Source organism: Oryzias latipes, chromosome 1 (genome assembly GCF_053564925.1).
Source record: "Oryzias latipes strain Hd-rR chromosome 1, Olatipes_Hd-rR_3.1".
NCBI lineage: Eukaryota > Metazoa > Chordata > Actinopteri > Beloniformes > Adrianichthyidae > Oryzias > Oryzias latipes.
The window spans coordinates 35,498,440-35,514,935 of NC_136237.1; the positions used below are offsets into that span (position 1 = coordinate 35,498,440).

The 16,496-nt window shown below is 39.6% G+C and overlaps 1 protein-coding gene across 6 annotated transcripts in view; it reads left to right on the plus strand.

Moving 5' to 3' along the window:
* LOC101171724 (potassium voltage-gated channel subfamily KQT member 5) overlaps positions 1-16,496 on the plus strand; it is a 111,166-nt gene that overhangs the window by 72,965 nt on the left and 21,705 nt on the right. For all 6 annotated transcript variants that reach the window (XM_020712729.3, XM_023955046.2, XM_023955036.2 and 3 more), the window contains exons 2-3: positions 12,404-12,494; positions 14,797-14,923. In XM_020712729.3, coding sequence (XP_020568388.2) covers positions 12,404-12,494; positions 14,797-14,923 — 218 coding nt within the window. The remainder of the gene's footprint in view (positions 1-12,403; positions 12,495-14,796; positions 14,924-16,496) is intronic.

Here is a 16,496-nt window from a genome sequence, read left to right on the forward strand (position 1 = left end):
TGTATTTACTGCTCTTTAGACTGAGCCGCTGCATCCTGACTCCGCTCTGCAGTGTTTTCTTCTTTTGAAGCCTGCGGTGCAGCTGTGTTTGTTCGGGAGAAGAACATAGTGATAGGCAGTTGTTGTCGCTCTTTTTTCTATGGGTTTTAGAGAAACTCGAAATTGCTAGAGAATTTGCACGTACGTAATGTAAATTTGGCAAGCTGTTTTACGTACCTGTAAATTTTAAACTGCAACATTATTGACGCACAGGTAGAGAAGAAGCGGAGTGACTTTTTACCCAATCAGAATGCAGATCACAATGCACGATGCAAATCCGTGAAGTAGCGAAACTGTGAAAAGTAAACCGCGTTATAGTGAGGGATCACTGTATCCGTTTTACACAACACAGTAAAGGACGCAGTCTCCCTCCCTTTCACTTTCCTTTGAAGATTTTCCCATAATTCCCTTCTTCCAGTATGAAATTGGTGCTATCTCGAACGCAAAACTATGCCCTCTACTGTCCAGAAGTGGAATTCTATATTACTGCTATGAGATTTGTACATTAACATAGTTTCTCTCTCATCACTTTTGTTTTTGTTGTTTTTTTGCCAGAAGCAATTTTGTGTCAACAATAGACCTGCTGCACAGTCGTGTCTGCGTTCCCGGTGTGTATGAAGACCGATGCTCCATCAGCACATCGACTGATCTCTGATTGAACCGACTCGGCCCGTTTTTAGGTCGTGAAGGATTCTCCCAATCGGAGGGATTGGAATTCTCGGATCTGTGCCGTTTTAGGTCTTGAACTCCTCGGTTTGCCGCTCCGCCGTTTCTCGGAGTGAAAAGGTTTCAGATGTCAGCGGTTCTGGTGGAGCCGCTTTGATCTAAACTTTCTCAGAGGAACAGAAACCAGCAGCTGATTTATCCTCCACACCTTCAGTCCTTTCATCTCTTTGTGAGCTTGACCTTTTGAGTGGTTCGCCGTGCACGCCTCAGGGGAGCCGGGGTGTGGGTGTTCCTATGGTTAAGCTGAGCGCCATCTGGACAGGTGATGCTTTTATTCAAGAGGTGGAGGTACTGATTTACCCAACCTCTGTGGGGTCATTCCAGGACACTCCTGTGCTCTGAGGGGGATTTGTCTCATTACTTTGTCACAATGAGAGTTCTGTCCGCCTCCCTCTCATTTCCTCTGACCTGGTTTTGCCCACGTCTTGGCGCCTCGTTATCCCCTCACCTGGTCCATTAATACTCGTTTCCAGTGACTGGAAGCGAACCAGAGCCTGAGGGTCCGAGTATTGACCCGTTGGTGACTGATGAAGCCCGGGAAAAGTGGGAAACGGTCAAGTAAATTCCCAGCAGACACAATCAGCAAATGACCAAGATCGCTGTGGACGGTTCCAGCTGGAAGTGAGACGGAATCGACCCGCCGCTCCACTCTGCTGCTTTTCTGGTTCATCTGAAGCTTCGTGATGAAACCAAAGATGTTTTATTTATGAAACAGATCAAACTGAAGGACGATAAAGGCTTTGCTTTGAGAGGTTTGGTGGATTTCATGAACCCAGTGAAACGGGTTCTTTTTAAAGTTCTACATAAACACCAAAGGGAAAGAGCCACGCATTACAGCTGCATCTTCTTTACCTTTTTGAGCTTCTGTTTCATGAAATAAAGTGACAAAAAAACGTTTTGTCACAATCGAAATGCTTTCAAACAGCACAGAGGAGCACTTGGTTCTTGGACATCGTGTTCCTTCCTCTTTTTTTCTGTATTTCTCTACCAGGTACAGATCCGTTTTGTATTTCTGGAAGCTCAAATGTTTCACTGTTTGTGAGTCAATGTTTGCTCACTTTTTAATGCAGTTTCTTCACTGCTGCTGCGGCTGACGGCGGTCCGAGCTCCGCAGCTACAGTGGATTCATCTGATCTGATGATGATCAGTGATCAGAATCATAGCATTTAGTGTTGTCACTAACAAGAATTATTTGTTCGATTTTTAGATTAAAAATGGACCTTTACTAATATTTATTCATCATTTTGATCAAGTTTTCTTAGTTTCTAAGACACAAAATCCTCTTTTTTTTAGCTAAAGTTTCACCTTTGTTTGTTGTAAATCTGAAGTTATGTGAAAAACTACGAAAAATGACAATATGAATCAGTTCTGAGGCACTTTTAACATTAAAAATCTTCACTAGAACAGCAGGGCCACTGCACAAAATTCACTCAATAGAGCTTCCAAAACATATCAGGGGTGCTTTGTATTAAAATATGAAGTTTATGAGGCTCTACCTGAGGGAAGAGTGCCACCTTCAGGTCAAATGTGACACACTTTTCTAACTGTCAAACTCTCCCCAAAGTTGTGTCATCTAAAGACTCGTTTAAATGTGCATAACTGAATCCGTCCGAACCTGTTTTCTTAACAAATTGGTGGTTTTTAAGGTCGGTAAATGTTGGTGGTGTTGGCCTGATGGAAATGAGAAGTTTCTGGTTGCTATTGAGCATCACCTTCATGGAGATCAGAGTTTGAATGGAATGCTGTACCTGGAGCTTTTTTTTATCCACCTGTTGTAAGAAAACTAACTTAAATCGTGAATTAAACTGTATGTGAGCTGCAGGGGCGAGGTGTTAAACAGCCTGCAGTCTTTATTTATGATTGAAGTGACAGCCGCACTGGTTTTAAAACACACACAAACCGCATGTCTTTTAGCTCGTCTTGCAGCCACTAAAACTGAGGGGGGGGGGGGAGCTTCGCGACCAGCAGGAGGCTGCCCTAATGAAGCCTGAATGTTTGACTTCCTCCTCTTTAGTTTCCATTAAGAGTCCTCCTGCAGCTCCACTGATGGACTTTTAATTTGCCGAGCCTCCTCGCATTGCTCCAAATAAGAGAACGGGCGCGTTTCACGACAGTCAAGCTGCTTTATGAGTTTCACACTTGCAGTGTTGTGCAGTTTGAAGAGGATCCCTCATTAGTTCTTCATGGCAGTGTTGGCTGGGTTCTGTTGTGGTCTGTTGTTGGATGAGCTGAGTGGAAATTTCGGCGCTGTAGGTAGTTTCATCTTCCCAAAGCTCCTTTGCTTTTTGGTAATTGAGCATAATTTCACAGCTCTGAGGATTATGTTCGGCTTTTCTGTTTTTGGGGTCGAGTTGTGATTTGGCTGCAGAGCTGCGTAAAAGGATCGCAGTATAAGAGGATCCACACTTTTTTACACGCTTCTGGCTCTAATTAACCTTTAATGCCGCACAGCAGGAAATGATGCACGACTCCCATTAGAAAAAACAATAGGCAGCACACTGCTCTGCACTTTGGTTGTGTGCAGTTGTAATGTATTCCTAATGATTTTCCAAATATATCTAACCCTGAAGTGAGATGGAAGTAAACAAACACGGTGGATTTCAGCAAACTGAATCAATACAAAACAAACCCTCAACTTCAAGGATCCTTTTGAATTTCTCTGCCTCTGTGAATGAATGATGAAGACGAATGAAGAAATGTTTCACCGAATGCTCTGGACCATTTTCAGCTCTTTAGTTAAGGTGGTGCACGTCGTTTTTGAAGCTTTTTTAGTGTAGTTAGAAATTTAAAGCTGTAAGTTTAACTTTTAAATCATATTCATTTTCAATCATAATACATTTAGCTAATTTAGCTTTGCGTAGAACCTCTAGGCACTATTTAGCAAACTTCAGCATTAAAAAAAGCTAAAGTTTGAAAAAAGCTAAGAATTTTGGAAAATATTTAACTATTTTAACAAATTCTAACCAAGTTTGTTTTTATTTTAAGATGAAATTAACAAGCTATAAAGAAAACGATACATTTAAACAAACTGCTTGAAATAAAAACAGGTTTAAGGTTTTTTCTGCTTATTTAAAGCTTTTTTATTGTTTTTTTTTTTGATTTGAAATGGTTTATTTCAAGCAATCAAATAGAAGTTATACACAAAAGCAATATAAACATCAGTTATACATTCATACGGTAACTAATCAAACTTAGGATAATTAGACATATTTAATAAATATTGCTTGAAAGGGAGTGGAAGGAAGCGAACTTATATAATTCCACCCCGTTATACTATAACCATTTTATTACATGATTTATCAATATCCGGTTCCTAGGTTTTATCAGACAGAATTAAGAATAAGGTATCAATAAGGCACATGCCAAAGATGAATTACTTAAGTACTACGTCAAAAATAACTATTCTAGAAATTAACATGGCAAATGCAGCATCTGAAATATATGCAAATTATGTTACTTTTAAAAGTCATTCATATGCTTTAAAAAATAATACTATACCAGTAAAATAGACACAACACTGTTTCAGGAATTTTCAAAGCAAAATTTCATCAAGAATCAAAAGTTAAAAACATGTGCAAAGTTATGCTACATTAGGAAAGATTTTTGAATCAATTTATCAATTTTAGGAGCTAGTGAAGTAATATCATCAAAAGTCAATCAATTTAACAATTTTCAAAAGTGATTAATCATTTGTTTTACTCTTTTTATATATATACATATATTTTTTATTATTATTTTTTTATTATTATTTTTTTTTATATAATAAAGTAATGCTGTTGGGGAAAAGAAAAAAAATAAAATAAAAAGGGTCCATAACTGTCGATTGTCCAAGGTTGGTATTTCTTCTTTTACTGATAACAGCTGTTCTCCTGGGTTCAAAACAGAGTTAATAGTTCTCTTCGCTGTTATGTCTGCAGACATTAGATTCAGGTCCAAATCCTTCTTCAGCTGATATCAGCTGCGGTGAAAGTTGAGGTCAAGTTGTCTGCAGGTCAGAACTCCGCTGTTATTCAGGTGACGTCAGACGATGGAGAAAGTGATGATTCCTGGTGTCATATTTCTTGAAATTATTTGGCTCTTTGGTTTATTACTCCACGTTGTTTCAGACGACCGTAATCAAGCACTTCTCAAAGTCCTTCATGGTGTTCACCACCAGAACCTTGGACCGGTCCTCTGGACCGAGTGGTTTGACGTAAATCCTGCAGCCTTTAACCCAAGTGTTCTCAATCTGCTTACGCTTCCTGAGAAGCCGTGCATGTTTTGAGATTTCAGCATTCCTCCTGGTCAGATGGTCGTTCAGATAAGCAGCCGAACCTTTCAGGTGTTTTCTTTGGGTCATCAAAGCTAGCTTGTGTTTGTGATTCACAAACCTGATGAGGATCGCTGGTTTATCCGTCTCCTTTCTCCTGGGGAGCAGGTGGCAGGTCTCGATGGTATTGAGATCCAGGGAAATCCCTTTAGATGTGAGAAATGAATGTATTTGCTGTTCCAGAGACTCTCCACCGAACTCCGTATTATTAGTAGCACTGCCAGCTACACTAGCGCTAGCATTAGCAGTGCTAGCTCGAGGCTTGATTGGTACTCCAGTGAGAATGACATTATTCATCCTTACTTGCTGTTCCACATCGTCCAGTCTTTTCTCCAGAATCTCGACCTGGTTTTCTCGCTGCTCGTTTTGAGCCCGAAATCTTCGGAACTCTTCCATCATATCCCAGAGTGGTGTTAGCTTCGCCGACACTTGATCCATAAAACTTTTCAGCGTTTCTTGAATAATGTCAAGAGTCTTTTTGAGTTCTTCATATTCCTGGGGTTTCTTCGGGGGCATGGTCAGCTCTCTTTTTTGGAGAAAAATCAACTTTTTAAGTAATTTGAAGATAGTTGTAATCGCAGAGAGGCACGCCACGCGTCCTGCTGCTGTAACCCGTAGGTTTTATTTTAAAAAAACAAGCTTATTATTTGGAAATTGTTGCATTTACATAAACAATTCCATTGTTTTCCTCAAGAGTTTTTAGGTTTAAAATGTTTTGCCCTTTCTTTATTTTCAGTTGTCAAACATCTGTTAAATTAGCATTTTACTATTTGTTTTATCCTTTTTTCAGTTTAATTTGCATTTTTTGGCTTCAGTTTAATATTTGTGTCATATTTGTCATTAAGTCATTATAATTATTATCATTTATAGCCATGCTTAGCATTACTACTCACTTTTTTAATATTTAACTTTTATAAGCTCATTTAGCCGGTAGCCTTAAAACTCAACTTAGTAAACACTGTTAAGTTTTTAACTGTTCTTTTAACCTACACTACTTCAGAATTTTATCTTTAAAGACTCACTTCAGTGAAAATTGTGTTTTTGGTGTTTTTCTGATGATGAAGGACATACTCAAAGAAAATTAAGCTCAATATTGTATTTCTGAGTATTTCTTTATTGATATTGTTGTGAATCAGGAGCAGATGGAAAAAAAGGGAAAGCGATCATTTGTGAAGCAGAAAATCCGCTGAGCAGGACAAAGTCTTCCTGCTCCTCTCCATTTCGATGTGTCCACTTGCAGACTAATTATTAGACTGTTATACTAATAATTCATCAAAACTCAATAGCTGCAATATTGCTCGCTAGATGGGTGACAAAAATGGGGGGGCGGGGTTGCTCTACGGCCTACGGTAAATTTCCAATAAACTACTGCCGCTCTGCAAAAGCTATGTCCTGAAAAAAAACGGCATCATCATAATTAAAGAACCACTGGAAACGATTTTACAATAGACCAGAAGATGATCCAGTGGGTCTTTGAGGTGTATTTTACTTCTATTTCCCTTTACTTACTGCTGCTATTTTATAATGTTCCAAAAAAAGAATGAAAGGATCGACATGCAAAGCTAAAGTTATCAATAGAATTAAATTTTGCAGTTATAATAAGAGGCCAGACTCTGGACCTAAAGCTGGTTGAAGCATCTGATGTCCTCTGATTTCTGCCATTTTAACGTTTCTATGTTGTTGTGTTCATCCCCCGTCTCGTCATCATCCTGGTATTAACAGAATATTATGGAACATTTCACAGACGCTGGATTTGAACTGTTTATTCTCCTCAAACCTGCTGGTTGTGAGGAAAGCCGGTCAACTACGAGGAGCTTTGCACGACAAAGAGCATAAAGCCCTGAAACACTTTGCATGTTCGTCTGCGCTGGTTTAATCCAGGAAACTGCTCTCTCTGCTGCCGCTCAGTAATTCTTGCAGGCTGTATCATCAGCGCTTCAGGAATGAGGCACAGTGTCAGCCTCCCTGCCTCCCTGCCTCCCACTCATTCCTGCTGCTCAACAAAGCACAGACTACATCTTCAGCTCAGGGAGCTCAGGTTCATCATTGAAATGTCTTCAGTCTCACAACAGCTTTCTCTGAGCTGTCAGGGCTGAAGCTGAAGGTCTTTTCACTCGCATAGAACTGAACTGTAGTATTTAAAGGGAACTATAACGGTTTGTGACACGTCCCTGAAGTGTCCTCCTCCACCCTGGGAGAAGTGCTGAGTTCTGCAGAGGCAACTCTGTGTCACCATGAATGCAAAGAATGCTTGGAGACACGTGACGATGACTGTGGAGAGGCTGAGCGCTCGCACGTTTCATTAAAGACGGGCACATTTTCAACTCATTGTTAGCTAAATTCAGACCATTGAATCAGACATTTCTATGTCTCTGGACTCTAATCCGTTTTGATTATTTTGAAATGAGTCATCACCCACCAATGCAGAGAAACGGTCTTCATGATAGATCTTCTCAATCATTCAGAAAATCCTTTTTTTCACACAGAAGGCGAAAGATAAAATCCTGTTAAATCAGCGCTTCACGTGTTTATAAATAACTTTTTTTTTTTTTTTTTTTTTTTTTTTTTTTAAACTTGTCCTGTCCAACAGCTAGGCAAACAGATGAGAGCTCTTGTGTTGGACATATTTTATTTTAACAAGAGGGGTTATTCATCTTCAGACAAACCAAAGGTATGTCTGAATAAACCCCTTTTGTAATTGAGGCCAAACTTTATTAATTTCAATCATGTTTGAAAATCTTTGGTGTTGGACCGGACGGAAAAGGAAAGAGGGGAAGAAGAGAGAGGGACGTTAGAGAGAGGGGGGGGTAGGAGGGTGATAATAGGAGGGGAAGGGGGGTAAGACCATGAAGCAGCATAGAGCAGACAGGTTTACTGGTTGTTTATCGTTACGGTACGGTTCAAATGTAGTACAAAAAGGGCGGGGCCTGTTAACACACACTCAAATATTATCAACACACCTGCTAGCCGCAAAAATGTCCACATGTCAACATGCACACAAAACAGATAGTGTTCACGTTTATAAATAACTTTTTATCAACTATACAAATATGTAGTTTCAGAAGAAAGCAAATGTTTTTAAGGGCCTATCTCATGCAAAATCCAGACTTTGAGCTTTTAAAGTGTATTATAATATTCATTCCTCACAAAAAGAATCTTTGCAAAAGTTTGGATGTTTTTTTTTATTAAATCCAAACTCAGACAGTAGGTTGACGTCATGAATGGAAACGAAAGGCGGAGCCTCAGAGATCGAGTCGTCTGACTTCCTGATTGGACAAGAACTCAGGGCTCTTTGGCACTCTTTGTGCCAAAGAGTATATATTATCATATACATGGATATAGTTTACTCTGAAAGGCTTAAGAAAACCATGATATAAACCCTTTATATATCTATATTCTCATCCAAATGCTGCAGTTCCTCAAATGACCACTAGAGGCTGGTACCAAAAGGAAACATTTTCCTTCTGACACCCATGTTTAAAAAGAGTTTAACACCAAAAATATAACATTTTGAATTTTTTTCCTTATATTCTCTTAACAAAAACTTCACTTATTAGCTTTTTGGACTTAAATGTCAGTAAAAACTGGGGTGTTTTAGTTTCTGGTCACCACCTTGGATCCCTGGAGTCGATAAAACTCTCACTTTACTCCGTCCTGCCCATTTACCCTTTTCTGAGGGGGGAGTGTCAGACCGTCCATCACAAAGGAAAACGGTGTTACAGCTAGAAGAGGAATAAAACAGACGCCTGCTAAATAAAATAAAAAAATGCAGAGCAAAGTTTCTTATTACAAGAAAAAGCTGCAAAGAGAAAAAAGCTTTTGTGAACTTTAAAAGCAGCTTTCTAATGAGCCAAAAGAAAAGCCTGTTAAAGGTTTCTAAGAACACATGCTCAAACGCTAAAAGGAAAATAAAACAGGTTGATGCTGGAGAAAACAATTTACCGGTACTTGGAGTGGTAGGAGAAAAGCTGCAAAATACGTAAAACTGTTTTCAATAACTGAGTAAATAGTTCAAAAAAATTATAAGAAGCTAAAAGCTAATGGACATAATGTTAAGCTATTATGTTTAGCTTAAAGGTGAGATAAAGTCAATGATATGAACAATATTTCAAAAGAAAAAACAAAGAAGAAATGTGGAAAAGTTAAAAGAAAATGAAAATTCAAATATATGCTAAAAAGCTAAGAGAGAAAAAGTTGAAAGAGAAAAAAACAGCAGCATGAAATAATTTGTAACAAAATAAAAGACTTTGATCAATAGTACAATTGTCAGAGGAAAAAATCTGCAAAAGAGAGAAACAAGCTGATGGACAAATTGTTCAGCTAAAAAAAGGAGAACAGCAGATAAAAGGCATCAATGTGATGAACTGTTCAAACACACAGCATGCTAAAAACCTAAAACATGAAGAACAATAATTATTACATTTCATACTTTAAAGAGTCAAAGAGAATCAGAGGCTCAGCCTAAACTAGAGAACTGCTTGTTGTTTTTGATGTCTTATCCTAAAACCAGACTTTACAGTTGGCTTAGTCAAAATGTGTCATAGTATTGTAACCTAGTTTGGTTTACTTGTCTGATAAAGAAAAGCACTAAATACTTTGAGAAACACATGATTTGAATAGTTTAGCAGTAGATGTGATGGAAAGAATTGGTCACTTAGTGACCTGCTGGTACAAATGAATGCTAGTAGCCATGCTAGAGTTCAGGACCATGGACAGCATCAGCGATCCATTTGTCATGATGCTGATTGGTTCCTTTGGGGTCGTCTGACAGACAAAGATAAGATATCTGTTCAGGATAAATGTAATCTTGTCCTGTAATCTGATTAACATGTGATCGCTAACTGAGAGGTCCCAGTTCATGTCTGCAGGTTGAATTGAAATTTTCTTTCCATTGACAGTTATTGAAATTTACAAACTTTACATGCCAAACACGTCGACTTGTGGCAGTTCTATGGTAGTTTAGCAAATTGTCTTTGTTATACAGTCACACAGTGAGATTACACAACAACGCAAATAAATGCTGTGCAGGTGTGAGGGTAACAGCACGGTTACCCATGAGGCTCGGCAGCATGTGATGTCCACGCTGACGTAGCTCCCTCAACTCTTTGGAGGCGAAACTGGCTCTGACGGCGTCTGCCTTCACTCTGACTCCCAAGAGCCTAGTTTTGTGTTTTTGCTCTTTGGCTGTTAAAAGAAAATCCGACTGGGATTCACAAATGTGTGATGTCATCGGTCCTAACCCTGTGATCATAGAAAAGAGCTCAAATCTTTTATTTTCCTCATTATTTTCACCACCTGGTCTAAATTTAAGATGACAAAAATAGTTACAAATTCAACAAAGAAAAACTCGCAGAAAACCTTACGCCATATTTGATTTGAGAAAGTTTATATCAAATATTTGCTCTTATTTTTGCAAATACAATAAAAAATATATTTTTTTGTGGTAAAATTTTACAAGATTGATGTGAAAAACAGTTTTTAAAATTGTGTGGTTTCTGTGGGCATCTTCACAGCTCCCGTTTGTCACATCCTTTTAAAGTTTTTGTGCTTTTGAATTTTTTTATTGTGTCTTTGTGGTAGGTTTGTTTCTCATAATTAAAGTTTTTGTCTACTTTGAGACATGCCGACTGTGCCGAATGTGGTCTGAACAGCTGCCGCTTGCGGCACCCCCTGCAGCCCACACCGTGGAGCAAACGCGTTTTCCGGCTCCAATCAATCAGATCTTCACCATAGGTTCCTCTATGATGGTGTGGATGTCAGTCATTAGTTCTTTAACTGTCTTTACGGACAAACCAATCAATTTATGCAAATGAGAGCAGCCCTTGTGGCTCGCTGAGCTCTTGCTGAGTGAAGGACAGGTGGAGGCTGAGTGGGTGGAGGGACAGATGCAGCAGCTTGCTGCCGTTGCCAGGACGTGTCTGGCTGCCAGCTCCCTTCTGAGTTTGGAAGGTGAGGCGTGACGGTTCTGCTGCAGGTTCACTCTGACACCGGCTTTTTCATTAAAAAGCTTTTTCTAATGGTTAATAATGTTGCCGCATTTCCGTCCTCTGACTCTCTCCTGGCTTTTGAAGTACTTCTAATGGAAAGTGCAGCTTGGCGGCGGGTGGAGGTAGACGACTGTCAGCCTGACAACCTCGTGAGTTTGAGAGGCGTAGGTGCACCGTGACAGGGAACTGGCTTTTCAGCTGACATCGTCACAATGCTCGGCAGTCAAAACTGAATAATTTAAGTCATTTAAAATGTCAGCAGAGCGATTGGAAGGTGTCAGCTCAGAGTGAGACCTCATGGCCTCACTGTTCTGCTGAATCTGAGCTGCTTGATCAGTTTTTGCCAGAACCAAACAGGATTCTTGATTCCTCAAAATCCTTTTTTGAAAATTTGCCAAAACTCAACCAAGACAACAAGATGGAGAGTAGATTTCTAAGATAAAAATGTGTTTTGGAAATGTTATATCTAAATAAATCACTAAAATTAAGTTTAAGATTGCACTACTGAGTATTTCTTTATTCAGATTGTGGCGAATCGGGAGCAGACGCAAAAAATGTCCTTTGAGAGATTTGTGACGTAGAAAAAAATGCTCCCTGCTCCGCTCGGATGTGATGCATCCGCTCGCAGACAAACCGATGTGACAGCTTAACGTTTCCAGAAACATGTGCATCCAGTAACAATGAAACATTGTTCAGAATGAGAAACTACGGCTGTTTTATGTTGTAATGAATGGAGACACATTTCACACTACAAAAGACTAATAAAATGGGGGGGGGGGGGGGGGGGGGGCTTTTCCAGCAGAGGGCGCAGACCTTCCTATCCTCTGTAGTGTTTCGTCTAAAGCAGGAAGCAGCTAAAATGTGGCTGTCAGGATCCCGACTGTAAAAAGTTTTTTTTAAAAGCGGTTGAGTTCTCCTGCTTTGGTTTTGGTTCCAGCTGCTTCATCCTGGTGGAACCAAATGAGCCAAACTTTAGGCCTCGTCCACATCGACGGTTGAAGAGAATCTGCTTCACGGTGGGCAGCAGGAGAAGCCTGATGATGGTTTCAGGTGGAGAACATCCCATATTCCCGATTCTGTAACTTCTATTTCAATCTTTTGTTCATATTGCTAACATGAGCAGCTCATTTTGGATGGAAGGCTTTGGTTTCATGGACAGTAGGAGCAACAGTTGCCGCTTCGTTCTTGGTTGCTCGGAGAAACACGACCAACATCTCATCTCCGATCTTTCACTAATAATAGTTGGACGTTTGTCCAGACGTCAGACGAGTTCTGCTTGTTGAGGCGTCCTGACTGTCCTTCATTCCAGATTCATCCCGTCTCTCTCTGCTGTTCTCCTCAGGTTCATCCTGGTCTTCAGCTGCCTGGTCCTGTCCGTCTTCTCCACCATCCCGGCTCATCAGGAATTCTCGTCCTACTGCCTGCTCATTCTGGTAGGAACCAAAGACCCAGACCTCCACTCCACTCTAGAACTGAACCAGAACTCCAGAACCTTCTTTGCTCTTCAGCTTCTCTTCTCTCCTTCTTTCTAAAATGAAAGCAAAGTTTAAATTTAAAAACTCTTTCTGATCCAAAGAATTTTTTGGTTTTCATCCAGAATAAATCCCTAAAATTTAAAAGGAGCTTCTCGATCGGGTTCCTCTGACGTTCTTTAGGATCTGTGACTTACATAACTGAGGATGTGGAGAACATCAAATACAACCATGGATCTACGCTCAGTATACTAGAAATTTTTACATTCACATAAATGAACAAAATAGGGTTTTTCACTGGCAGATTGAGACTTGGAGCTGTTCTGAAGGTGATCCAACAACCTTGTTGTTCAGATTCCTCTTAAACTAAGTTTTTTTCTTTTTTTTGGGGGGGGGGGGGGGTCTCTGTTTTATGTGAGAAAATCTACTCCTGTTATAAATAGATCACATCAGTTTGAGCCGTCTGTCCTGCAGTCTGACTCCTCATTTACTACAAACTTTAGTTTTTTTATGAGGAGGATTGATCTTCTGTCCTCTAAAATATTGATTTTATCATTTTGATCATAATTGGTTTGAATATTAGGATGCAGAATAACAACAAAAGAAAATTTTGGAAATCGTGGAGAAATCCACAAAGTTGAAATGTTTGTTCATATTTGCTGACGGCTCTGGTTTGTGCTGGTCTACAGTTTGATTCCATCTTTGGTTCTAGTCTTAAAGGAGGGTTTGGATCCCGACTCTGAGGGTTTTTAGGCATCAGAAAAAAACAAACCATTGGAATCACAGATTGATCCCGTCTTTGTTGGACAAACGGACAAATATCAGCTTTTTTTATTTGATTTTTAGTTTACAGAATCTTAGAATCCACCAGTTCCTGTCAGTCTGCCCCCCCCACCACCACCACCACCACATCCACGCATGTCTCCACAGCCGATTAAATGTCAGACATACATCAGAGTCTCATTTGTTTCAAAGTCTGCCCTTTAACTGAGAACTTCACTCACTTTAAGTGCTCGTAACAATGAAGCAGCTCTCAGAGGGAGAGCAGAGGAGCAAAGAAACGCTTTTCAAAGGCCTCTTCCTGTGACTTCAGGTGACTTTCACTTTCTCTCCGTCTCTGATGGAAAGCAAAGCTCCATTATTTTTTTACACTGAAGCATTTACTGGCCATGATTTTCCCTCCAGCTGCAGCCACCATTTCCCAAAGCGCAGCACACTAATTACCGCCGAGCTAATGGAAGCCTACACGTTTGGTCATTTTTTTTACACACGAGGCTCTGCACACCTGCTGTTTATTTCCACAACAAAGGTGTGTTATTGTTTTGTCGTATGTGATCTGTTTGAGACAACAAGCAATCAAAAAAAATCTCTGATCAACAGAACCTTTTATTCCCTAAAAACAAACGTTTATGGACCAAGCTGCGTATTGGAGCTTGTTTCTGCCACTTGGGGGCAGTGTTGAGTACATAAAAGTGAACAAATGAATGAGGAAAAAGGCAGAATTGAGTCATAAATTTATTCTTTAAAAAAATCGTAATTTTACAAGGAAAAAGTGCTTCATCGTGAAAATAAAATTGTACATTTACAATAAAGTCTAGCAGATTCAGCGAGATTCTCAAACCATGTGATGTTCATCTGATTTCTTTGAACTCTGCGTCATAAATTGTACAGGTAATGTTGAATTGTCTTCTAAACATTTTGAAAAACAAAATTTAACATTGTATTTTCACAAAAGCCTGATTTTTGAGGCATAAAATTGCAACTTTATTCTCGTAAATTGTTTACCTTTTTACATAATTATACAACTTTTTTCTTATAATTTTATCTTGTAAAATGAAAAAATAATTCTTATAATTTTACGACTTTATCCTTCATTTAATTTCAAAATACTTTGTTACTTAGTTCTTTGTGGTATGAACTTAATTCATTTAAATGTGTAGTAGTTGCGTTTAAATGTGTAAAAAAAAAAAACTAAAGTGTGTTAAAAAATGTATTTATTTACTGTCTTTGTTGAGTTTATTTTGTCTCTCAATCAAATAAACAATCATCTACAAAGAAAAAATAGGATTTTTTATAAAAATGTAGAGATTTTTCCAATTAACGCAGCAGCACTATTGTGTATTAAAAGAATAAAACTAAGTATTTATTATTGTTATTTTTCTGCATATAAGGCGGAGGCCCTCAGTGGCAGCGATTGGCTCTGAGAGCCGTCTGTCATCAGACTTTAATTCATCACCTTCGCCGCTGTTTTTCTTCTCCGTAGGAGTTTGTGATGATTGTGGTGTTTGGGTTCGAGTACATCATTCGCATCTGGTCCGCTGGATGCTGCTGTCGCTACAGAGGATGGCAGGGACGCTTGCGCTTCGCCAGGAAGCCCTTCTGTGTCATAGGTAAGTTAAAAAAAAAAAAAGGTGGTGGGGAGGGGGGGAGGGATCTTCCCTCTGCTTTTGTGCTGCCCCCTGGTGGACAGCGATAAAAACTCTTTGCACTAAATTAGCTGTTTTCTGCTGGTTTGATGCTATAAAGCCCTTTAACACCAGAGCTTTACAGTCTTTCTGCTACCGTAACTCTTCAACCGCTAATGTATTTAATGTCATTCCAGCGGATTCTAAGCCAGAGAAAAGCATGTTGGGGAAAATAAAGATGAAACGCTGCTTTACCTTGGCGTTAATTGCATAAACAGTTGAAGTATAACAGTATGTCAGGCCGTGTGTATTGAGGTGTTGTTGTGTTGCATTTCCAGCATTTAAAGGTTAACGGTTCATTACGTTTGGGGTTGTTGTCCTTTAACCCTGGCTCCAAAACGCCAAAATTCCATAAACTTCTTTAGAGAAATAAAAAGCTGTTAGTCAATCAATAAATTTGTCAGAATATTCTTTCTGCTACCTTTTTTACTTGTTTGTGACAATCCAAAGGTTTTCATGATGCATGGCTCCAACATGAAATGCCGACTGAGGTGACTTCATTTGGTTGGACTTCTTCTATGGGTCACCTCCACTCACTCGGTCCTGTTCTCAGATGCAGTCGCTGGGTCCACCTCAGCTGTCCCAATAAACGCTTCTGCTAGAAAAAAGCTGAATATTGCTGTTTGTCTGTGAAAAGGTGTCTTCTTTCATGTAGTTTTTACAAATCTGAGGTCCACTCTGAGGCCCTCTAGGTCCCCTTAAAGGAGCGTGTGGCTCATTTTTTGATTTTAAAAATGCATTTTCCAAACCAGAGAGAAACGTTTTTGAGGCGTCTGTGAATCTCTAATGAAGGTCTGAAGTTCTCTCATTAGCCGCTGCCGGTTTCACGACCAACATGAGAGAGCAGCGTTTGGTTCCACTTTGGTCCAAAACACGAGGAAAGCTTCAGTGAAGTCTGAGTTCATCAGAGGAACTTTGTTGCTCTGCGATTCTCTGACCGGCGTCCGTCATGACCTCGTAAATCAAACTTTAAAAACCAATTTCCCCCTAAGTGGAGTCAATGGCTGGTTTGTTCTCTGGAGTCATTTGGAGGCCATTAGGGCCAAACCTGTAGGGGGGGGGCTCATTCTGACACCCTGAAGGATGACTCTGCTTGATTCACAAATTTTGGCCTTCATCAGAGGAGAAACTTTCCATCAAAGTAGTTAAACACGAAGAGCTCATAAAATGAAGTCACCGAAACATCAGATACCTATAGAGGAGTGTTGGGGCTACCATGAGAGAAATAATAAATAAACACAAGAATAAAGTCATAAAAGTATTATATCAAATTGAAAACTTTACAAAAATAAACATAGTATGTGCAGAGCAGCAGTAGTTCATTAGAAATTTACCTCTGAGTTGTGGGCGGGACCGCTGGCATGAAGCAAGCCTGCCTCCCCTTATGCTCCTTGTTGCTGAGAGCTCTCTGTTTACATGTTCTCCCACTAGCTGACAGCCCCTCAGTCGCAACATTATGGGTGAAATAAATAAAAGTGGTGAGAAATATTGGAGCTAT